The 26,068-nt window shown below is 41.1% G+C and overlaps 1 protein-coding gene across 3 annotated transcripts in view; it reads right to left on the bottom strand.

Annotated features, from left to right (window-relative positions):
* The window catches only part of rngtt (RNA guanylyltransferase and 5'-phosphatase), a 100,633-nt gene that overhangs the window by 32,751 nt on the left and 41,814 nt on the right, over positions 1 to 26,068 (bottom strand). For all 3 annotated transcript variants that reach the window (XM_047818188.1, XM_047818187.1, XM_027177073.2), the window contains exon 11: positions 17,044 to 17,208. In XM_047818188.1, the coding sequence (XP_047674144.1) occupies positions 17,044 to 17,208 (165 nt within the window). The remainder of the gene's footprint in view (positions 1 to 17,043; positions 17,209 to 26,068) is intronic.

Here is a 26,068-nt window from a genome sequence, read left to right as displayed (position 1 = left end):
GACAATTTCCCAGAGATGCCAATCAACCTACCATGCATGTCTTTGGACCCGGGGAGGAAACCGGAGTACCCGGAGGAAACCCCCGAGGCACGGGGAGAACATGCAAACTCCACACACACAAGGCGGAGGCGGGAATCGAACCCCCAACCCTGGAGGTGTGAGGTGAACGTACTAACCACTAAGCCACCATGCGCCCCCGCACTTGAGTGAAACATTTAAAAATGAGAAGCCTAAGTGAACGAACACGGAGTTATTTCTAAGGCACGGTGAAAGAATGTTCTGGATGATTTATGAAGAGAGAACTTTTTTTCCCCCTATTTATGCCAGACAAAGCATATCTGAAAGCAAGGCTTTCTCTCGATCAAGGCTGTCGACTCGGTGGGTCGGAGGAGCTCAGCCGCTTGAGAATAGAAATTAATGAGAACATGCACATGCACACGGCTACACGCTCGTGACCGCAGAATACCTGGAGCTAGACAATGCCTGCAGCCATTCAGCAACTTCAGAAAAGTCCACCAAGGACACTGAGCAACTTGCGAGGAAGCAAATTTTAGATTTAATACGTCGGAGTTCTACACTACAGCTCGGTGAGTGTGTAGCATTTGCTGAAAACCAATTATGTTTCCAGTAAATCCCAAAACTCTTCCAGTCAGCATGATGGTGCGGATAAGATCTGGGTAAGGTCAAGGTTCGTAAAAGGAACACGACTTGAATCTAAACAAGGTTTAGCCTGTTGAAGATTTCTCTTCCACAAAAGCATCCGATGTCTGAAAATAAACAAACAAATAAATAAATAAATGAATGCTTGGTGTGCGAGTCAAAAATGTCAGTGCTGAGTCAAAACTGTCAAAAACTCCATTTCAGAAGCAGGAAAGTGTGATGAGGGAGAAAGTTCACCCCACTGCTTATCAGCTGCACAGGACCTGAGCAGGAATAGTGTTGCTACTGTGAATATACAATATCTTTTCTGAAGCATTTTCGTTTTTCAACATCGAAATGTGAACAGGACGAGTGATGGGTAATCCCGTACCGACACAAATGATTTGTTTAAAGTAGAAACTAGACCACTCCGATACTTGTTCTCCATTCAGCAGCAGACTTGGTCTTTTGGATCATTGTTTTGCAGAACAACCCACTTTAGATTAACACCACAGACTGATGGACTGGACATTTCTCCTGCAGGACGGTCTACACGAGAGCAGGATTCATGGCTCCGTCAGTATTGACACGAAGCAGTAATGCCTTCCTACACCATCACACTACTTCCACCATGTTGGACTGCAGAATGACGTTCAGTTGGGGAATGTGTTAGCTTTTAAGCCCATTTAATTATACACATGTATTACAAAACGTTCCAGTCCAAAGAGCATGGCACATCAAGGTGTTTGTTTATTTATTTATTTGTCAAAATTGAACCTTGCCTTTATGCTCCAATGGCAGTGGTTTCCACCTTCTAACTCTTCAATGTACGCATTTTGCTTGGTTTCTTCCTAATATAAACAATGCCTTGTTCTTCTGAGTTCTTTGGAGACTCCTGGAAGAATCACTAATGAGCTCTTAAAAAATTGATTTGTCAGTCACTTCAATTCCATGTTTTCTCAATTTAGACATAATGGCTCTTGTTGTAGATTGCCGAAGACTCAGAGCCTTAGAAATGGATCGCTTGAAGAATCTCTCTTTTTTTTTTATCATGCTGAGAGTATTGTTTAGAAGCTTTTAATTCACATTGCAGGACCAGTTCTATCATCAGTACTGGCAGTAATCAAGCCAGAGTAAGTCTGAACTAATTCAATCGATTCAATTTGGTTAAACTGGTTTGATTGTGTAAACAAGGAACAATTAAGCTGGAAACAATTTAGTGGGACAAATACGCAAAAAAGTAGAAATCAGTATGGGGCAAATATTTTTCCATAACTCTGTATATAGATTATATAGACTCCAAAATTCCGAACATTTAACATCTAACTTACTGTGTCCAAAAGTGTCGCATCGTTCGAGTTATAGAATTGAGACGAGGTTAAAGACTACGTGACGGAGGATGTCTGTTCGGATGATAAATACTGAATAAAATGGTGAGCAAATTGAATGAGGTTTGTTAAAGGAGCTGAAATGAAGTGCCAAAATAGAGGACTTAATGGACTTACGAAGCAATTATCATCAAAATCCCAGTAATGCCATGCTGTCAAACAGGATCTGCAAAGAAGTTTATCAGTGTCCCACTGTGCCGTTGTATTTTATTAGTCTTTTCCAAACTGTTAGAGTTGTCCTATGATTGCTAATCAGTCGCTTCAGTAAACACATTAACTCTGACTTTTTAACTAATGTCACATTCGATGTTTAATAGGTCATACCCATCTCATAACCATATACACAGGGTGCCCCTACGAGTCTTCACGGACGAACACACGACACTAAAAAGTGGCACAAACGCTTTTAAGAATTGTGTGATTCTTATTGTGTTGAAATTGTAAAGAAATTGTTAAACAGCCAATTTAGATGTTGCTTATTGTCCATGAACCGTATGCGAGACACCCGGTGATAATTAAAGCAAGATAGTTTGGGGGGGGGGGGGGGGGGAGATCTTCGGCAATTGCCCATAAGGATGATTAATGATGTCATGAGAGTTTCTAGGGAGATTGTGGATTACAGTGAGATAAGAGACAAATGGCTCGCCTGAGCCTTTTTCTAAGACAGATGAGCTGTAATAAAACCAAAGAAAATGGAAAACAAAAGGTCTTGGTGAGTGTGGAGAACGCCCAAGCTGTCCCACATCTTTTTCACATTTTCAGAGTGATGATGGATAGCAATCCTTCTGCTGTAAAGCCAAATTTTTCAAATGCAACCCACGTCAAATCCCAAATTCCCATCTCTCAGGCTCAATCGGAAAGTAAGACCTAAGCAGAACCGCTGTGTTTTTCAGAAGATTTCCCATTCATGTTCCACGAGTCCAAAAGGTTAAAGACAGACACTCCTTCTCTAGTGAGTGTATCGTTGTTTTCTGTGCTAGCCGTACGGCTTTGAGTTCGGGTGTGCGTTTGACTCAAATGTCACAGCACCTGATGGCAAAAGTCAGCGATTATTTAATGCTGGCATTTAAAAATCTATCTGGTCGGCTGCATGCGACAGATTCGTTTTACTGTAGCAGCCCGTTACAGTAAAAATAATAACCATAAAAATAACGACATTGAGGAAAATGTCCAGAATCGACAGAACAGGCCATAAACTACACATGTTTGTCCTTGGTCTTAAAGTTCTCCCACTAACGGAGTTCTTATGCTGAACCTGCTCTCGAGCCTGAATTATTTTTTCCAGACTTTTTTTTTTAAGACGTCAATGATTGACACGGTCATCTCTGGCTGGCGATTCCAATAGCAAAACAAGCCGTGTTTTCTGGATGAAAGCGATGGCGTACTCCCTCGACTCCCACCGTCTCTGTCCTCGTCTCGATCTAGTCAGTCGTTGCCATCTGTGAGCTCATGTATGTGGAATGGGGGGAGTGTGGATAGCGCTTTCCACTGAGTGTGTTACACAGTGTGTGACACTGTAGTGGAAAAGAATACGTGGACAAAGCATGTATTACATTTCAACCTCCCCGGTTGCGAGCTGGGTTAAAAATGGCAAAAATTCAATTAGGAAGAAATAAATAAGGACCCAAGTACATCTGAAAAAGTGTTGGAAAGGAGAAAAGACACTGTTGGACACTTCTCAGACATATCTCTAAGTGTATTTCCTTGAAAAATGTAAAATTTGACACACGACCACACCGAGTACCTGTGCTGAATTTAGTCAACCTTCTACACACCGATGATTGCTCAAAGTGGTCACTTGCTTTCATGCTGGCAGTTTAATTTGAAACCGAGAATGAAAATCTGTTTGCAAGGCAAATAGGTAATGCAAAATCTGTCACACACAACAAAGGTACCGACCCAGACACTACCCTTTGGGAAGTGGTGTGTTTTTGGGTTGCACCGGAACTGTGCCGTAACGCCTATGAACACAAACTCGGGTTCAGGAGGTAAATTACCCTGTGTTTGGGTGTGTGTTTTGAAGCTAATGAGGACATTATCAGTAACCAATTCACATGTGTAACATGATTGTCAGGAAAACGTTGTGGGACACATAAGAGGCGAGTTGATACGGTTGTGTTCTCCGTGCAACTTTGTAATGAACTTTAGGTTCGAGAGAGAATCGATGCTGCAATTTAACTCGCCTCAGCAAACATTCCCGTTGTGAAAGCCACCTTGTGTTTTCTTGTGTGATTTCCGAGGCAAACGATGTTCTCTCGACAACCTAGTGTATCGGATTTTATTTTCATCCGTAGTGGGTTTTTGTTTCGCTATACAACGTCTGACTCATGAGACTCATGATCCAAGCAAATTCGACCGTCTCTACAGCTTTCCGTTCGCTATGTTTGCGCCTTGCCTAGGATATAACACAATACACAGCCCTACTGGCCTTCATAAATATTGTAGAATGACATTTGTGATTTAGCCACAGGAAATAAAAGCATGCTCCTTATTTATTGTTTGTAATAGCTGATGTGATGTAAGACATTTCGACACCACCACAAATAAAAACCGTCCAAGATATGAATACTTAAAAAAAAAAAATGTGTCTGGGGCATGAAAAAGTCTTGTTTGCTATTCGACTCGCAGTCTGTGCATGTGATTTTTAATAAAGGAATTGTGCGATTCTGCGTTGCTAAATAATGTATGAAATATGTATCAATAAAGACAAGAGAGGAGAACATATACAAAACACGGAGGCTTCCCGCTCATGTCGGTAGAACCGAAAGTGCCTGACGTTTCATTAAAGAAAAAAAAAAAAACGACTGCACGAACGCTGCTCGATCCATCAACAGTTCGCTCTGTAGTCAAAAAACTTGAACACTTTTACGACAAAGGCATATGTCGAAGCACACCTACTGTGTATAAAGAATCATCCTCTTTCTAATTCACTATTATAAACACATCACCACCTCTCCGCTGCACACCTACACACAGTCAACGTGCTGAAACGGTGACAGAATGCTAAATAAATAATGCAGCCTGAGCAAACACCTCATTAATGTGACTTCAGATGACAAGCCCTCCGCTTAGAACACAAATGCGTTGGACTGAATTGGGAGAAACCTTGATATTTATGATTAAAAAAAAAAAAGAAAGAAAGAAGGAAATGAATTCTCCACTCACTCAAGTGACAACTTAATAATGGTTCCCTGAGCACAGGGACGCTTCAATCAGTCCATCAAGATAATAATGTGTTGGTACGAAGGGTGGACAAATTATTAATTAAAATAAATAAAATAAAATAAAAAAAGTGCAACTTTTTTTTTTTATTAGGAGGAAAGAATGCTATTTGAAAAAATAGGTATTTGAAAAGTAATTGGTGAAAAAAAGCAAAAAATGAGGAAAGAAATTAATCATGTAGAAATAAATAAACATGAAGCTTTGTTTAGGAACTTCGGTTTGGTTTGACAAATATGAACACGGCAATCGAGTTCGGATCAGCAATGAACTCTGGAGCAGTTCGCTTGAGGTGCGAAAGCAAAACACCGACAAACCAAGCTGTCTATGCATGATGGGAACCTTGATACGCAGTGAGTTTCATGGGCAGCATCAATCGTGAGTTAGTGTCCTTGAATCTTTGAGGGAATTCGTCGAGGGAATTCAAAAACAAAGCGTTGTAAAATGATATATATTGGCTATTGTCTGAAACAGGTGAAACCGTAATTTATCCACACATATGAATTTTAACACTACTTTGGGACAAAGCACAGATCGACAGGTCTGAATCTGAGGGACAATGTGCTTTGATTTTCTGAGTATCTGGGGACAGCTGGCCGTCACACACATACGTGGTAATTCCAAAACCATGGGCATAATTACAGATTTCTTTCCTCCTTTGCTGCAATTACAGCCTTATTACATTTATAAGGGAAGGCTTTCCACTAGCAATTAGAGTGCACTCATTCAGTCACAAGAGCATTAGTGAGACCAGGAGCTGATGTTGTAAGAGTGAAGTGGTCAGGGTTGAAGTCGAGGCGTATGGTAGCCTAATGGTTACGGTGTTGGGCTTCCAATCTGAAGGTTGTGAGTTTGATTTCAAAGTTACCACTGTTGGGCCCTTGAGCAAGGCCCTTAACCCACAATTGCTCAGTTGTATAGAAATGAGATAATGTACGTCGCACTGGATAAGGGCCGTCTGCCAAATGCTATAAATGTAAGTCGGTGTTCTGGTTCATCCCATAGGTGTCCAGTTGGATTGAGGTCAGAGCTCAGTGTAGAACTCTCGGGTTCTTCCAGTCCAAGTTACCACATCATGTCTTCTTAGAGTTCACTTTGTGCACAGGGGCATTGTCATGCTGACCGTTGAATACGACGGCAATGCGTCGTATTCAACAATAGAGCAAATAGAACATCATTCCCAATAGACACACGCTCTAGCACCCTGAATACCCAAGTAAACAGTAAGCACCAGCAGTACAGCTGACTCAGGTATGGGATGCATTTGGGAAAGATGTACAGCTACCAAAAAGCATCTCTCGACGAGGGAAAAAGTGCTGAATGTTATCAACTTCAACAGCCGAATCCTGACGCAAGAGCGTCTCCGAACAATCCCCGGAGAGGGAGATGGAGTAAAAGAACAAGGCAGAACGAGACAAAGAGCAATGATCTAATATATTCTAGCCGCAGCTGCTGCACCGATCTGCTGAGCATACACAGAAGACATTTGGGTTGAAAAATTAACACCGCACTTTTAGTGCATAATGGGACAGACAGTACGGCGTGAGCTACAGCATGATCTCCAGCTGGACATTGCTCTGAAAGCTTCTCTCAGCACTTTGCTAACTCGAGGCTCAATTGCCACCTCATTAATTTCTAATACCGGTGACACACCTGTAGAGAGATCTGGACCAAACATCAGTCTTTTTATTCTCTTCATCCCTCTGGTTTTACTGATCTTGAAGCTGCAGGTACAGAAATAGACGACAAGTTTTGAATGTCGGCCAGAACCTCGCTTCAAAAGGTCTAGGTTGAGAATTAGACACTTGAGCATAAATTTGGCCAGCGCCAAACCTTGTTTAATGAGCCCCTGTGCTTCCATCAGTGACTTTCAAACTTTCGTATGAACCCGGCAGATTAGCAAAACAAAGGAGGCAGACACGTTCTTAAAACTGCTGGAGCAAACTGAAGGAGGATTCTGTATTTATGCATGCCTCATCTCCGAGATAAGGTGAGAAAAAGAAGAGTGGTGGCAGGGATTAAATATGAAATATATTGCATGGGAGATTTTTTTTCTAATTGCCCAAAGCATGCAGTAGGAAATTAAACTTTCAGGACTAACGTACAGATAAAAGTTCCATGCAGCCTATTTTAAAATCATCTTTAATGGCACGTGTAACAAAAAGGTGGCATGCTGGTGGGGTGGTGCGGGGTGGGGGGGTGGTGTCCTTTTTTCAAACTAGAGAAAAACCTCTTCAACCACTGCAAATTTTCGTGTTGAAAATAAGCAGAATACTGGAGCATTTATAATATATTTGTATTTGTCCGGCCCAGTAGGAAGTCATCACCATGAAGAAACACATGACGGCGACACCATATGGGGCTAATGTGGGTTCTAGCGTTTTTCTAGCTTCCCCTAATGGTCACCGGTCCCCCCTGCCAAAATGATGAAAGGAATCCAAAGTGTTTTCTCCGCCCATCGCTGCTGAACAGCTTTCAGATAAACACTATGATTTTTGCGGTCTGTAGCGAGAACCGGCTCTCTGGTTGACGGCCGTCTGGACGACGAACACGGAAGAAATGACTTTCGATCACAGACGAGATATGAGTTTTTGCTTCATGTCTGCAAGCTTAATGTCAATACTGAGCTCCCTGGTGGTGGTGGTATTTATTACTGGCTTATTTTTTGACTTGCATTGAGCCTTGTGACCTGCCCGATGAGTCACACGGAAAGGATCATCAGACCTAAAGGAGCAAAGACTTGAGGAAGGGTAAAAGGCTTCTGAAGATAAAAAGCCTCAGCAGGGAGACAGTTGTTCAAATTCGATTTTGGTCTTTTACACACACACACACACACACACACACACACACACACACACACACACACACACACACACACACACACACACACACACACACACACACACACCTCTCCTAGCATCTCAAAGGTAATGCAACAGAGGCAGACACAATTACAATAAGTCTTATCTTCCAATTTAAGTAATAAGTGAGTGTAAACAAAAGCAATCGGCTAAAGTGTCATAGATGCAAACTTGCAAGAAAGTCATTAGCGTTTCATAGCAGACATTACAGAGATATAAAGGGAGCAGTAAGTCGAACAGCCAGAACGTCTATGCTGTCAGAGGGTAATGTAATGAAAGGTATTAACCCTGGTTAAATGCTACACGGCTGACGGGTCTGATCCGTTTAAAAACTGATTAAACTGAGGTTAGGGTTGTGAGGCGTTATCAGCAATGCAACATTTATAATGAAGCAAATTATAATAACTAAATGAGTCCTACGGCAAGAACACTGGCTGTATTTTGAATGATGCTCCAGGGACATACTGTAGAACTGCAAATATTTGTACCCCAAGCAATGAGTCAAGCAATGAGACAGCCAAAAAGAGACACGATCTCTAACAACAGTAGTTGCTGCAAAGTAAATCGCAGGTTAATATTAAAATCACACTTCTGTAACACGGATTTATCCGGGGATTCGCAGAGTAAACAGTCCACAGTGTATAATACTGAGTATTTTATCAGTTATAGAAGGTGTCATCAGTGACGGTGTTCTGTAACAGTTTTTCCGATCCAGGTGCCTTTGGAAAGCTGCAATTAATTCTTCTCTTAGGTCTCAAGTCCTATTCGGACGGGACTAGTTTTACGTGGGGACGTGGGGGTAAAGTAATTATTACCAGAGCTTCTCGGTGATTTTAGTCCCGTCCGAATGCGCCATCTCGGTAATCATTACGGACAATGTCAGTAAAGATCACGGCGACTTTTACCTTCTGTAAAAAGGTCCGGAAAAATTACCTCAGGTAATACTAATCCCGTCCGAATCGACCCGCTGTAAATATGTGCGGTAAAATTCCGTCATTTCCTGTTTAAAAAGTAGTTTTTGGCGCGTTTTTCAAGCATGGAGGCGCCATGTTGTCTGTTTGCGCACGTGATAACAGGAAGCGACGTCATACGCACATGACGACAAGGAGGTTACTGTGGTGCGTAAAGCGAGTTACCCCTCCCACTTCTGCTAGTTTTACTGAGATGTCTTGTCCCGTGCGAATTGGCCAATTAATATTACAGACGTCCTGAGGTAAAATTGCATTACTCCACGTCCCCACGTAAAACTAGTCCCGTCCGAATAGTGCTTTTTTCTTGTTTCTCTTTCAAAAGAGGAGAAAAAACGATAAGCCGGGAATATCGGATCCAAATATGTGAATATTGTTGTGTTAAATATAATGTTAAGCTATCTTCTGTGCAATTGTTCCACTAAACAATAGTGACACCGAATAAGCAGAGTTGACAATGTGTTTTGTTTTGCTCTTATGCTCGGGAAGACAGCTTGGTGGTGTGATGGTGAGAGGTTAACATAAAAAGGACATCCAAAGACAGGCACAGCACGGAGAGGAAGATTATAATAAGCTCCTTCGCTTCAACAGTCACCTCCCTTGCTGGAAAACCTGTCGTCCGTTCCGATAGCACGAGATTACCCCCGAATGGCCTTGACCTTGAAAGGCAACCAAGAAGTTTTTACTTGGCAGAATGGACCTTCCCATTAGTCATGAACTATAAAACATCTGACCAATCAGAGCAAGCTTTAAAAAATAAATAAATAAAATAAAAAAGAGAGAGATTTACCGTGGCTCCTCTGTGTGGCTTGAAAACAAATGAGAGGCAAAGTGAAAAATCTCACTGCACTGCTTCAATAAGCAACGAGTTCATTTTCTTCACAGTGTCTTGCACCCCGATTCGGCAGCTGACACGTCAGGTAACCCTTCAATCTTCCAGTGTACAGGAAAGTGGCAGGAGAATTTGTCTTTAAAAATTCAATTTCGTCCTGAACGGAAATCTTGTTCTGCTTCCACAAAGTACTATCATTTTTTTTTTTTTGATGGAGAATTCAGGATTCATGATACGACAAAGATTTTGGCAACGCACTTAATCCATAGTGACTGTTGCCAAAAGATTGTGAACAAGTGGGCAATCACTCCAACATGTGCTTTTTGTTGAACATCCTGTTCCACGTTTTAGTTTGAGAGTTGAGCTCATTTACTGACAAGAGCCTAGGGACACGTTCACACTGCAAGTCTTAATGCTCGACTCGGATATTTTGCTCAGATCTGATTTTTTTGTTTGGCTGTTCACATTACCTTTTAAAATGTGGCCTAATATCAGATACCAGTGTGAACTGTTTGCTGTTTCGAACTGACCCGCATACGCAAATGAACAATAACGATGACGTCACACGCAGCACGCCGTTGCACTAAAGTTGGCGAGGTTATGGAGGAAGTAAGCATTTTCGCATTTCTTTCTAAATGTGTGTGTAATGGCAGCACCGAGGCGCAGCGTTTTGAAAATTTTCGGATGTCGAGGGCAACTTTTGATTATTTGATCCACTTTGTAGGCGTAGTCACTTTTGTGTGCGTACTCGCAGGCGAATAATTGTAACCAATGTCGATGTAGATTGATGTAAAAGTCGCATCAAATCTGCCTTGGTTGTTCACTCTGTGGCCACATTGGAAAAAATCAGATTTGGGTCTGATTCAGGACCACATATAGAAGTGGATTGAATCTGATTTGAAAAGATCAGATCTGGGCCAGATTTGAGTGTTCACACTACTTCTGAAGAAGTCTGACCTGGTCACTTGACCCCAAAAAAGAAAAATCAGATTTGGGCCACTTTTACCTGCGGTGTGAACGGGGCCTTAGTGAGGTCAGGTACTGATGTCGCTTGAGGAGACATGAGATACTGTTCATCCCAGAAGCGGTCAGTAGGGTCATGGTCAGGGCTCTTAGACATTCTTCCATTCCAAACTTAACGCATTGTGTCTTTATGAATCTTGGTTTGTGTACAGGGGCATCGTGATATCCTGAACAAGTTCAGGCCCCTTAGTTCCAGTGAAAAAGATTGTTATGCTACACGTTACGTTAAGGTTGTCACTTTTTATTCCAGTTTTGTGACACCAGCTTGTGGAAGAACCACATATGGGTTTGATAGTCAGGAGTCCGCAAACCTTTGGCCACACAATGTACTGTATCTAGCCAAAAGACTTAAATTATAGCCACCATCAGTGAGAAGAATTCAATGCGTCTTTCGTGCGTTAATATCAGTTCATCATATCCAGGCAAAGACGTGCATGGCTGAAAATATACACAAGGTGTTTCACGTTTACAAAATGTTTACAAAAGACACATGGGTGCCAAAGAGACTGATGAGAACTCATCAGAATAATCAAAAAGTATGATTAAATGGGTTTTTACAAGCCTAATTTCTGAAGATGTCACATTTATCTGAGCTGGATATTGGACTGAAGGCAAACAGAGATACCTGCGGATCTCCTAATTAAAACGGAGATAAATTTAGATAAAGAGCGGAACACTACATGCCAAATCTCATTAGCTGTTCAAATCTTCACGCAGAGGGAATGTTATGAGAAAAAATTCGGAAATGTCAACACGAGGCTATTAGCAACAAGCACAGTTTTTTAGCAGCTCTATAAAATTATAAAGTTTAGAAATAGGTGAGAAGAGTAGCAAACTGAAGTCCTGGGCATACTTAAACACATCCGACTCGAGGCCGTACTCGAGTCTGGGTGCTGAGCAACACAAAATCTGATATTTATAAGCTGTTCCACAAATGTTTTGGTTTCCAGGAAACTGAAATGATTCGGTTAAAGGTGGTATAGAAGTGGTGAATAATTAAATAAATGGTGAGTGAGCTAGTTTGGTAGATGAGTGCAATAACTCAGATTAATAAAAACGTACATGTTATTATCCACTTCTAATGCCTCTTCGAGAAAAAGTCACCAAGTCCTTGGCCAACATATCAGTTATGAGCTTGTGCGACACACGTTGCATGTTAATCAAGCCTGGCTAGCATTTTGATTTTCTCTCACTATGTTCAACCATGAGGTTACTGCTACATAAAGGTTTACGTTATATTTTCCTTTTGTCCACCAATTAAACTATATGACCAAAAGTATCTCGACCCGTGAGCATTAAACCCCTAATTCCGAAATCAAAGGGCAACAACATTCAGCTGCTCCCTCTTTTGCTGTTATTATAACATCCAATCATATAAGACTGTGCACAAGATGTCAGCACAAGGCTGTGGGGATTTGTCCATTCAGCCACAAGAGAATTAATGAGGTCAGGGACTGATGTCCTGCAAGAAAGCCACAAAGATGGCGTTTTAATTCATCCCCAAGGTGTTTGGTGCGATTGAAGTCAGAGCTCTGTGAAGGCTACTCAAGCTCTTTCAGCCTTGGCAGGCTATGTCTTTATGGACCTCACGCTTTGTGTACAGAGGCATCGTCTTGCTGGAACAGATTTGGACTTAAGGCCTTAGTTCCAGCAATGGAAAAACTTAAAGCCAAAGCATTGTGCTTTTAAATTTGTGGTAACAGTCTAGGGAAGACCCTCCATCCTTCTACTGACAACCAGACCTTGCTTATAGACAAGAGCTACCTTCAGCTGGAAGCAGAGCAGACAGCAATACTAGACTCACAAACTAATTCTAGATAAGTGCTGCTTGTTGTGGTCCTTCGGCTGCTCCCTGATCAGGATCGCCACAACGGCTCATCTAATCAGCATATTTCATTTTGGAACAGGTTTACCATCGGCTGGATGCCCTTCCTAAAACAACCCTCCCATTTTATCCAGGCTTGGGACCGGCACTGCATTATTACCAAGGAATAAGGAATACTAATTCTAGATAAGCGTACGTGGATAAAACTCTGCCTTAGGCTGGTGGCTCAATCACTTCTAATGGTTATACAGGCTGTAATAGTTATGGTTCATTGTAATTCAGAGAAGTTAAATTGGTCAGCACTTGTTCCACAGAATCATCAGCAATTGATGTGTTTCAATTTACTTTGTCTTACAGCTACTGCAGTGGAAGGGATCTCAGATTTACTGCAGTTTCTCTATCAGCTTAGAGTCTCTTCAAGTTACAGCAAACCCAAATTCACCACCAATTCTGCCAAACAACATCACCTGTGAGTGCACTTGAGGCGTGAGTTCACACGTGATCTCTGAGCCGTAATTGACCTTGTTGCGCCGATGAACAACAGGCATTTTTTTTCTGAACGTCGCAGAACGAGGTTATTAGAGGGCCAAGCATCTGCTCTATGCAGCATTGTTTAACATGACTTTGAGGCTCTCCATCACCTCCATTTTCCTCTCTACATGGCTTGCTAATGGGCTCTTAACACTGGCTCAGTCTGAAGATAATCCAATCTAATCTCATCTTCCTCTCTTTAGCTGCCGGGCTGCCATCCCATTTTGCGATGATGAAGGACGAGAGAAAGCAATATACACAATGGGTTATACTGAGGCGACATTTTTGGAAGTTTTGAGACTGCAACACACAAGAGATTTTGGCAGATGCAAACAAGAGTCTCTGTTGCTAATGGAAAACGCAGGGGTTCCCGAGACTGATGAAATTATGTGAATACGAACGAGACCCCGTGCTGGCCACGGTGACCCTGTAGGACAGAAGCTCTCAGAGTTTCACTGTTGTCTAGAAAGAAAATAGGACAAAGCGGGAAATTCCCAATTATATTCCACACAGGAAAGAGAGGCATATCTATCCAGCAGAACAAGTGAACTATATTTGTGCACTATTCCTCCCTTGTTTTCTTCCTCTTTATCCCAGACAGCGCTCTGCAATCAGCAGATGGTCACAAAATAAAGCGACTCTTTCAGTAGCTAGCATGACTTCACCCGTTAAAAAGCCGCATGGCACAAGGGGTCACAAAGAAGCCCGATAACCGTTTAGGGGTAACAGACTTGTTCATGCGAGATCGGAAAACAAAGTCAAACAGAACATGGCAATAAAAAGATGAGGGATAAGGCTGCAACTGGTTTGGTATGCGTGAGAAAGATAGATGTAATGGATTTTTTTTAACAGACCAGTTCTGAGACACAGATATTTATTGTACTCTAAGCCCAGTAGAGGCCAGGCCTTGTCCTAAACAACAGTGAGAGGATGAACTGACATGCTTACAGTGACACAAAGCAGACTTCTGAGGAAGTCTCAAAGGCCAAAACTATTGAAGCTAAATTAAATCAGTCTGTGAATGAGTCTAGTTACGAGGTATAACGGCCATGTAAATGGTTCACAGATTAAGGTTCCCTTTACTTACTGGATTGGTTACCAAACCATAACAAATCAAGAAACTCTGGATAAATAAACCATGAGTAATGATTATGTAACAAAGCTACTTTATGTAGGTTAACGCCTGCATTGATTGTTGTTTTTTCCAATCGAGGACTAAAATAAATCTGAGTAAAAGGGAAAGAAAATGTACTCGCAGCCTGAATATCGATCATTTGCATGACCTTTCTGGATATTACTTTAGCCTCAGTTAACCACCACAAGCTCGATCAGTCATGGTGGGGATATTTGGTCAAAATACATACACACACACAAAAATAAATAAATAAATAAACCCAACTAATATGTGTTTTGCTACCTTATTAATGCCAATGGTATAATAATGTTGAAGTTTCTCTCTTGCTAAGGTTTATGTGAAGTGTTCAAGCAGACAGATTATTGAAAAGTAAGCAAAAGGAAATAAAATTTCTTGTGATTTTATAAGATTTTACTTTATAACATTCTGACAAAAAGCATTCAGATGACATAAAAAATACCTCTCTCCAAAGTCATAGGGGTTAAATGCAAACAGTAATACAGAGCAGGACCAAATACACCACCGCTGGAGCTGGACTTGCCGAAGGAAAATAAAACTTTTTATTTCTTGTTTTTATTTATTTATTTTATTTACTCTCTTGGGTTCTGGTTTGGAAGTCAGGTTGTCCTTATGGTGGTGAAATCACTCAATATGATGCAAACCCTGGAAGTTCAGGGAGTGTAATTTTAGTTATATTCCAGTGCCAGTCAGCAGGCACTCGAACCCACAGAGTCCCAGTCACACAACCTCGGATCTGTCTGATTGGAAGTCAGAAACCCAGGAGATTTGACAAGTCCACCTGCTTCCTTCTCATATTGTCTCTAAGCAAGACAAGTGTGATGGTGTTAAATGTCCTTTCAAAGAAATCAAAGAAAGTGTTTCTCACTGTGGTGGTGATGTACTCCAGATGTGATTGGTCCTTTCACAGCAGATAGGAGAGCTGTAGATGAAGCAGGAAAAACTGACCTTCATCATATGTGATGTGAGGGCTACAGGTCTACAATCATCCAGTGAGTTGTCTTGTATGGAAAAGGACACAAGAGGGATGTTTAGCACCTTCTGTTGTTGAAGAGATGCTGGAGGATCCACAGCTGGTTGAAGTAAACCTTCAATACCCTGGGACTGATTGTGTCAGGCCTTGCAGCTTTCCCAAGTTTTAGCCACCCCAGAACCCACAGATTTAATCATTTTTAAATAAAACAAAATGGGATATAGGGGGCACACTTGCTTAGTGGTTAGCACGTTTGCCTCACACCTCCAGGGTCGGGGTTCGATTCCCGCCTCCGCCTTGTGTGTGTGCGGAGTTTGCATGTTCTCCTTGTGCCTCGGGGGTAGGCTGATTGGCATCTCTGGAAAATTGTCCATAGTGTGTGATTGCATGAGAATGAGAGAGTGTGTGTGCCCTGCGATGGGTTGGCACTCCGTCCAGGGTGTATCCTGCCTTGATGCCCGATGACGCCTGAGATATTCACAGGCTCCCCGTGACCCGAGGTAGTTCGGATAAGCGGTAGAAAATGAGTGAGTGAGAAAATGGGATGTATATCAGTTCTATCTGATACTTGAGCCAGTATACACAACCAGTTATGCTAGTTAACTCTTATTCAATTATATAGTATATAGCTTTCATTTTGCTCAAAAGGCTATTAAGATTTGTCCACATCAGCCAACTTCCTAGATTGAGAACACAAATTCAACTCCATTTGACTCCATTTGAAAGATATATTAACAGAGCCCTACTCATTACGGAAAACTTTATTAAGTGTGATGTGACATATGGCTAAGTACGGTCACCCATACTCAGAATTTGTTCTCTGCGTTTAACCCATCCAAAGCACACACACACACAGTGAACACACCCGAAGTAGTGGGCAGCCATTTATGCTGTGGTGCCCGGGGAGCAGTTTGGGGGGGAAGGGGGGGGGGGGGGGGTTTCGGAGCCTTGCTCAAGACCAAGGGTTAGGAGTCAAACTCTTTAACCATTAGGCCACGACTTCCCCGTAAACGTCAACAGTATTGATGGCATCAGAACCTTGTTCAAGATATAATAATAAAGTTTTAGAACGCTTATTCCTTTGGATGCAGTCTAATGCACTGTAGATTTGTATAATCAATGTGTGTTTAACAAAAAAGCAGAATATTTTTTTTCCACTCCTTGACTTGTATTTGGCTTCATCGGTGCGATAGGTGCCGGTTCTCAGGAGCTCGTTGGCCGAGATAATTAGCGAGTGCTGAAAGATATGTCTAGCAAATTACCGTGATTGATTTCGCTAATTAAAAATAAGCGCTGAACCGTAGCCTTTACTCTTTCTCGATTTCAGTTCGCGACAAATGGATAGGTGAGAATGTGTGCACCATGGAACATAGACAAACAAGACTCCCACATTGAAGCGGCACAATTACTAAAGGTGATGTTTGTCTAAAAAGTGAGGTTAGTGGGAGAAAGTACTGCAAGCAAAAAAAAGCATCACACGGTGCATAACCATGAGCTGGTTCTTCCATCACTTTTTTTTTTTTTTTTTTGAATGGTGCTTCTTTTAAAGCGAGCGTAATTGAAACATGAAGCATGAAGCGCTACTAAAAAAAAAGAAAGAAAGAAAACTCGTATGTTTGGTATGAACTTACCTTCCGTGCTGCATGAAGGTCGAAGAACGGCTTGCTCCTGACGCTGAAAGGCTCCTTGGTCTTGTCTATTTGGCCCATCTTTATTTTCTCAGAGCGAGGGAAGATGATTTCCTTCTCTATACACAGCAGCCGTCTGCTGAAGTCGCACTGGCCCACTGGCTGACCCTGGCAAACAAACCGAATGTCAATATTAATTTGAATTTCACAGCTAAGAGCTTGTTCAAAAGTAATTAGTCTGAGTTTGAAGGGAAAAAAATACATAATTACACTCATCCACGCGTCTTTTGTTTTTTTTTTTTTATATTAATTTTGTGTCTGTCTGTCTAATATCGTATTAAAACAAACCCGACAGCAGGTTGTAGCACTGTTAACGTTTGCACATCCTGCACATCTCTCATGTTTTATATTCATCTTAAAAAATGCTTTAAAGCTGACACGAGAAACCGTGTTCATTTTGTGTCCTGATGAGAGAAAAGTGAGCGAGTCCTTAATGGAGCGACTGATTACCTCTGAACTCATTTGTTTTGCAGATTGTGGTGTATAAGAGGAAACGAATTTGGGTCATGAGCTTATTGGGCAATAATCAGTGTTGTATAAAGTACTAGAAAGCAATACTTGAGTAAAAGTAATCATTATTTGTTTATTTCATGAAATCGCAGCATTTTGTGTCATATAATCGCACAGGCTTGATATCACGATTGCGATTGTGATATGATTAATCGTGCAGCACAATATTTAATGTACTTAAGTATTTGAAGTAAAAAGTAAAATTTCAGTGATTTTCAGTAGGCATAAAAAGCACTTCCTCCGGTAGGAAGAATCTTTCATTCCAATGTACAGAAACATTTCTTGCAAATGGGGTGGCCCGGGGGTGGCCAAGGCAACTGTAGGGGGGTCCACAGACTATGACACAAATTACCCTAACAAGGAGCATGGATGAATCCCATAATTGCTCATTAGAGGTAGAATATATCTCTCATAATCTATTTTATAATTAATAGTGCTTGCAAAGCAACGTTCTTGTTATTGTGCCGCACAAAAGTCCGGCGCGTAACTTGTCCCGCAGCTTTTGTCCTAGACCCATGAATGAGGTGTCAAATTGACGGCTCATTGAGGAGAGGTGTGCTATGACTTTTATAAGCGATCGGAATTCCCGGTACGGAAGCTCAAAAATGTTTTTTTTCCCCCATAGACTTCCATTATAAATTTTGGAGGTTTATAACTCCAAGTTTTCGAGCGATTTACACAGAACTCGACCAGCTCCTTTAGGACCTTACTCCGGACGGAGTATCATTTGAGTAGCAACTTTTGCCCAAAAGTATTGGCACCCCACCGGGTATACACGTGGTGTCACGTGTAGCCCCGCCTCCAAAATAAGCGAAATCAAAAAGTTAGCACAACATGGACATGTCGTATATCAAAACACTCAGCCCGATGAGGGGAACTTGCCACGTGCAAGCACCATTCACATTATATTTTCTTCAGGAAATGTACATTCTAGTTTATATGATGTTTGAATTTTATCTTGTGTATGTCACACATAAATCAACATCTAATTACTTTTTTTTATGTAAAGCCTAATCTGATGAAATCATCTATTACAAGCTGAACTTAAATTCTGAACTGGACATGTGATTGACTAACTGACTGACTGCCTGATGGGTTCTCACCCCTGTTGGTGGTTCTTGTGAAGTCTGACTACTAGCACCAGGCCGGAAGCTGCTCTGGGGTACTGTGGTTATGTAGGGGTTGGGGGCTGGGTTGTGGTCTGTTTGCACCTGATCTGTATGTGTTTGCTTCTTCAGTTTTTTATTGACCCTATGTAAAACTATGACACATGGATATAATACATTTAAGCATCAAATACAGATTTTTTTTTTTTAATTCAAACTCAACTTTAACTACAAATCCCACTATAATAATTGCTGTCAGCATAAATGACTACTTTAATCACCTTTATGATCGCTAACAGGCTGTCTGCAATTGCAGTAACCTTTTGAGTAACATTACCAGATAAATAGTTTAAACACAACATTAAACACTGACAGCTGTAAAACTAGTTACCTCATATTAGCTAAACAGTTAAAGACTTACACTGCACTGTATACGTGTATAACTAGCACAAATGTCAACGTTATGTGTATTAGGGCTAAACCGATCTCTCGTCTGATTAATCTGTTAATAGCGTCTGACGTCAATTTATATAACGACGTAACTTTCGAAATATTTTTCTGGAAAACTGAATCCTGATGTTTGATCTCAAAACTTACAGAAATTTGATGTTTTAGTATTAGACTGTTACAGTATTCCTCTCTATCTCTCAACTCTTTCTTGTCATTGATTGATGGATTTGAAATGTTGAGCGGCGCCGCGACCAAACATTTACAATTACATTTATGGCATTTAGCATACACCCTTATGCAGAGTGACTTACAACTGAGGGTTAAGGGCCTTGCTCAGGGCCCAGCAGTGACAGCTTGGTGAACCTGGGGTTCGAACCCATGACCTTCCGATCAGTAGCCAAACACCTTAACCACTGAGCTACCACATCCCCAAACGTCAAACGCAGACTTCTTTTGATAGGTGAAATGAGATGTCAATCAGCACCAAACTTCCAATGCTATCAAATAAAAATTCAGTGTTCAGTGCCACCCCGGACAGCCCTCTGGCTCCGCCACTGCTTCTTTGGCAACATTACGCTGAAATAGAGCGTGCGGTGCGTAATGCAATCTAGGGGCAGTGATTCGCCAAACCTCCCTTATTGCAGTCGCACACATTTCTTCTGATTTTATTTTGCACTAACGAGAAACGAAGATGCTTAGTGGGAATATAACGGAGTAAAAGTATACATTTTATCTAGGAAATGTAGTGGAGTAAACGTGAAAGTTGACATAAATTTAAATAGCGAAGTAAAGTACAGATATGTGAAATTTCTACTTAAGTACGGTAACGAAGTATTTGTACTCCGTTACATTACAACACTGGACATAATGAAATTGACATAATGTTCCTCATCACAAAGCCAGTGGAAAGAAAAACATTTTTTTTTTGGAGGGGTGTGTTGAAATAAGTAAAAATAGATAGATAGATCATTTGAAACACGTCTTCTGATGGCATGTAAAATATCAGCTTTTGTGTGTAAATTAATAAATAAATTCATTATTATAAAAGGTGGTATGCAAAGAAAGATGAAGAATCGATTAATAATAATAAAAATAATAATAATAATGAGTAATCCTAAAATAAATAAATAAATAAATAAACAAAGAAAGAAAGAAACATGAAAGAATGTGCAAAGATAGACAGACAGACGGACGGACAGACCTACAGAAAGAAAGATGAAGATGACCCTATGATTTCTTGGTTTATTACCAGATATTTAAAGCCACATTTCCAAGTGTGTGTGTGTGTGTGTGTGTGTGTGTGTGTGTGTGTGTGTGTGTGTGTGTGTGTGTGTGTGTTAGGTTGCTGTTAACAGCTCCCACAGATGAGTATTCAATCAATCTCTTTGTCTCTAATCAGTCACTCTGTTGACAGCCGTCTCCACGACAACAGCATCCCTAAGTCACGGCTGTCTTTCGTCTGCTCTCCTGTGACCCTGGAGGACGACATCTGACCGCTGGTGAAAGGACGTGTGGTCAGCACTCGACCGTGGACGACAGCTTGTGTGCTCAGCCAACCGGAGAGACGTCTTTGGTGCATTAAACTTTACACAGTCGCGGCTGTAGTGAAATACGGACACGGCCATTTATCACTTCTTCCCAGTCAAGTGCAATTCCTCTGAGACTTTCAGTATGCTAATGTGAGGATCTTCTGCATAATGTTAAATACGCATGTGTTATAATCACTGAAGTGTCACACTGTCCGATCTGTACATACGGTGGTACTGAATGATCGATTGGATCCCGGGCTTTTTCCATTCGTCAGCTGTGCCCTGGTCCTGCAGTGGAACCTTTCTGAAGCCGATACGGCAATAAATAAACAAAAACGAACTCGCTCTTACTAATACAATGTATGTTCCTTTTAGGCACACACACACACACACACACGTCCTTCTCCAAGACCGGTCTCTTTGTGAAGAGCTAATAAACCTTAGTAATAAGTAAGTGTGTGTGTTCTGAATCCTTGAGCGCTTACACCAAGATAAACAATGTGTCTGAAAAAATTCAAAGCAAAACTCCGCATGTCAAAAGTTACAGCCTTCACAATTGGAAATCAATAAATAAATGCTACGATCCCTGTGAGCCGCTGCTTTGCGTTACGCGATGCTGAGAGTTTAATAAAAGGTTCAAGAGAGCACAAAAGGGGTTTATTTAAAAATAAAAACAAATAAAAAAAAATGCATAGCTACTTAAACGTAGTACTGGACTTCATCTTGATGGCAGTTGTGCAGGAAGTGCGTATAGGAGAGACTCGATTCTCCTGTAAGTTTCGGGTTATAAGCTTTTTGTTTAAATATCACACTGTGAACGATTCAGAGAACGAATCATATCCAACACTATAGCATCCGGCCTTGACTATAAAGAGGAAGCGAACGAAGAGGACGAAAGACAAACTGACAACATACTCGGCATTGCTTGGTTTCAATTTACAAACGTATTCATTTGAGCAAACTTTAAACCGTCTGGATTTTATGTAATCCTGTAATCCGTTGAATAATACAATGAGGTTAAAAAAAAAAAAGATACTTGCATCGCTTTACAAATCCCCGGCGATTCCGACCTTCTGAAAATTCACGAGCTTTGTGTTTAACGATCGACTGGTATTTTAAATTCAGCGCATTTCGGCTGTCAAGGCGTCGTCATACTACAGCGTCTACTGAAGGCATCTCCACCCCAGAGGGAAAAGATCGATTCTTCCACTCGAGAAGGTAGAAATAAACCGCAGGAGCTTCCTAATAAACGGTTAAAAGGGGTAAAATTCATCACTCTCCTACTGCGAAAGTGTAAGGGATTAAAATAAATAAATAAATTAATAAAATTAATAAAATAAAATCGATGATTGAGGATTTTCTACAATTTTATTTATTTCTATGCACATTCTAAAACGAACAGGTTGGATTCCCCCCCCCCTGCAAGTTTTAACTTAACAGCCTCAAGGTTCTTTTCTATCGAAAGTATTGGCACCCCATGGCATCTGCCTTACTGTAAAAGTCCAGCACTTAATAATAAACCAACAAAATGTTCCCTCGAACGCCTGCGCACGTGTCTGGAACTTTGTTGGAATTAAAAGCTTAACCCCGAGACATGTGGATGGCCAAGAACACTCTGTAAAAAAGGTCAGGAGATTTACTTCCTGGGATTAAACTGAAAATGCCTTTAAAATATTAAAAACCTTCAGATTAGTTCTTTTCTCCCCATTGCTACAATTAAGAGAGCTCCTGCTTTGGAGATAAGCGGAGTGCAGCGGTCCGTGTGCAAAGTCATGGCCGGTGCTTTCCATACTAAATGAGGAGAAGTGCGCTATAAGTACGAGAAGGTTCTTAAATCGCTGGTATTTTACAAGAACGGGAAAGAGAAGTGATGGAGAAAAAAAGTAGAAAGTTCTTCAAAATGCAAAGGTGATGAAGAAGAAAAGTTAATTGTGTTTCCTTAAATGCCAAAATGGTTGACAGAGAAATGAATGTAAAGAAGAGGAAAATTTTGGAGACAATCGTGTACCTCCACGATGATACTGAAGAGACAAGCTGGCACCAAATTAGCCAACGAGAGGGCTAACCGATCAATATCCCGCTAAGCACATGATCAGCTTCCCAGGCAGCTGCGGCCTTTATATTGATCGTGCTGTTGTGATGGTGATGATGATGATGATGATGATTGCGGCTTGCTCGGCTTTTTACGGCAGTAAGACGATTGTTTAGAATCAACAATGTAAGCTCATCCTAAAGAGGAGCTAATACTGTGCTGCGATTTAAGCTGTGCAAAATAGTATAACTCGGAAGAAAGATGCCAGAAAATGTGCTACTGCCTCAGAAAAAAAATCAAAGCCATGGCAAAGAAAAGGACAAAGCTATCGATGGCATGCTAAGCGCATGATCAACCTCCCTGGTGGCTGCGCGCTTCGTATTGATCGCGTATGTGTGCTGGAGATGACGGCTCGATCCGTCTTTAAGCCACCTCTCGCGTGGACTTCACTAGCACTGTAGAACAGTCAACAGGCCGTGACGGAGTCCCATTTTGCAGCAGATTATTAGCAGCATTAAAAAATATATATATTTTATATAAAAATATAGAGACCCGTATAGCTAGTCTTGCACATGTACATGTTGAGTGCTGAGATAAATAAGGACTGCTGTTCTCGAGGCTGAATAATGTGCGTATCCCTCTATTTAAAAGTGAAGATGCTTGATAAACTGGGCCAGGGATACTTATTTGTCTTCACTGTCTCAGACACTGCTGCTGCTGAATACAAATATGGTGCTTGAAACTCATTTTTCTTTTCCTTCCTTCCTTCATTTTTTTTTTTCTTTTGTAACTGGTTCTCGAAAAGTAACTATTTCAAAACGTGCACGCTGTTACTTTCTGTTCAATCTGTTCAGTCTTCTGGGGTTAAAAATAGTTTACTTTCCAACATTTTTGCACCAAGCTGCCTCAGGATTATATCCTGGTTAGACATCTGCATGAATGAACAGATGTTTAATCCTAATAAACTGGTCAGTAAGTGTAGATCCAGGATCTTGGTACAGTCCCAAAAGGTATACAGTCATCAGCACTTGTACTAATCAAGACACGTGCACGTACATGAGCGTGGAATAAGTTCGACGATGCCGATTTGTTAAACATCGCGCGGGTCTATCGGTTATAATCCCAGCTTGAACTGTTAAAACCCAGGCAAAGTCAGAGCTTTAAGAAGATCTAATACAGAGTGAGCAATTAACTGCCACTAGAATCTAAAGCAAGAAAAATTTAATGTGATTTCTTCGGGCTGGTAAATTGGATTAAGCGAAAAGGGTAAATACGTGCTAAACCGGGAAGGTGTTAATCAATATGGAAGAACAGAATTGTAGAGGAAAGCTTGTTTAAATGAATGAAAATTAAATGATGCAGTGTGCGGTGTTACACGAGAAGCTGGCACAGCTAATTTTCTCTTCAGGGAAACAAGCCACAACAAACCTTCATGCAAGACAACGTAAACATGCACAAATTAAAAGTGTCATATACACACTGACGGGGGAAGGAGGTGTGAGAGAGACGGTATTTTAAACAGAAAATCCCACAAGTACGCCGCTGTGTGCCGGGTAACCGTGAAATTTTAAAGCGGTAAGAAGTTTAGAAATAAAGCGAGCTTCGGTCTAGTTGTTACAGGAAGAATTTGGCTCAGACTTTTGTTTAGGTTTTAAATGCGTGTGCTGCATTTGGCCAACTGTTTACTCGGAGCTTTTATGCGTCTGATGCTAAATAATTAATAGCCACCACACAGATGTGTGTCTTAGTGAAAAGGACCGTTAGTGCAGCACAAACCTGGTATCTCTGGCACTTAAGTAAACCAAGTTAAAGCTGTACATGAAGGCAGATGTTCAACTAGTGCAATTCTTTATCCTGCTATGGGCTGACGTTCCATTTCTCACCCTTCTTTTTAGGTGAGGCTATTGTGAGGCGATGACAAGCGCTAATAAACGAGCGCTAACAGAGGCCCAAAGGGGCAGGATTGTTGCTTCCCCAATGCTTGCTCTATGACGAGCGGCAGAAAGGACGCTAAATGACACAGTTGGCAGGTTTGAAGGTATCCTTTTTTGCAGGTAAAATGTTGGGAGGTATAATATTTCGTGGCGAATTGGGCTGAGTAAAAATACTCCATCTAATCAGAATCCAAAAGATTTAAGTGCAGACAGTGTCTCTGTGACGTACAGAAGGACAGCAAGGACATGAGAACCTTTTTCGATGGCTATGATGATTTTTTTTCAAGGCATTTTAAGATGCACTTTAAAGCCATAAACCGTAGTTATTGATATATAAGGGAATCAATTCGCTTTATTGAAAACAGTTGAACAAATTTCCACCTAATGCAGCTTGAAAATGATGCTGCGGGACTAGCTGAGTGTGTATGTCTGGTGTAGATTGTGTGTGTTTAATAACCCTACCTTAGGCTTTGAAAGAATACTCGCTGCTCTTAGATTACTCGTCCGATCCCAATGTATATATCTTATCATGAAATGTAAATATATCTTATCTCACAAGGAGCATGACACTAAATGCTGCAATCCTTCCAACGTCTCAAATAAGCAAACTCGGTCAAACCTTTCTGATGCCATCACCACACTGCTGTTGCTTCTCCAATGCTGAAAAAAAAAAGAAAAGAAAAGGAAAGAAAAAAAAAAAAAAAAAATCCCAAACGCACACTGACATTTTGCTGCAGCATGGAGACACAGCCAGAGGCCAAACAAACAAATGAACACTTTCTTCCCAACTCCCAACATTCAGGCTGTTGGAGACTAGAAATGCAATTTAATGATTGACTTGTCAGGCTCCATCTGTTACACAGACATATTTAATAACTTCATTAAGTCTCACGGACAGGCACAAGGGAGTCCTTTTTCAGGACCCAGTTCTGTGTAAGCGAGAAAATAAATTGCAGTTTAACGTTAATTACCCTTGAAAACAAGACATTTTCATTAAACAGTAAAAACCAGCACTGACCCGACGTCTGTTCTGTTTTCCGTCCATGACATTTTTAAGCGATACGGACTGCTTCCACGGGTTTCACCTGAGTCTTTAGATCCTGATGATTTAGGGTTAAGTTGCTAATCAGTAGTATTTTTTGCAAGCCTGACCTGCCTGATTAGGCCATTGACCCGCTAGGCCATTAAACTGCTCGGTAGCCATGTTATTACGTGACATTTGTATGAATGCCTTCATTACTGAACTCTCATGAGATTTTCAGCTGTTTCTACCGAGTCACTACATACGAGTTTACTAGCATTAAATACACCTCTATGCAGATGCTTTATCCAAAGCATAAGCGTACTTACACCTACTTACAGGTGATAAAAACATTTCTATTTGACCCATTATGTGAATTAATCAAA

This window comes from Tachysurus fulvidraco, chromosome 9, assembly GCF_022655615.1.
Source record: "Tachysurus fulvidraco isolate hzauxx_2018 chromosome 9, HZAU_PFXX_2.0, whole genome shotgun sequence".
In the NCBI taxonomy this organism is placed as follows: Eukaryota; Metazoa; Chordata; class Actinopteri; order Siluriformes; family Bagridae; genus Tachysurus; species Tachysurus fulvidraco.
This window is presented reverse-complemented; position numbering and strand designations above follow the sequence as displayed.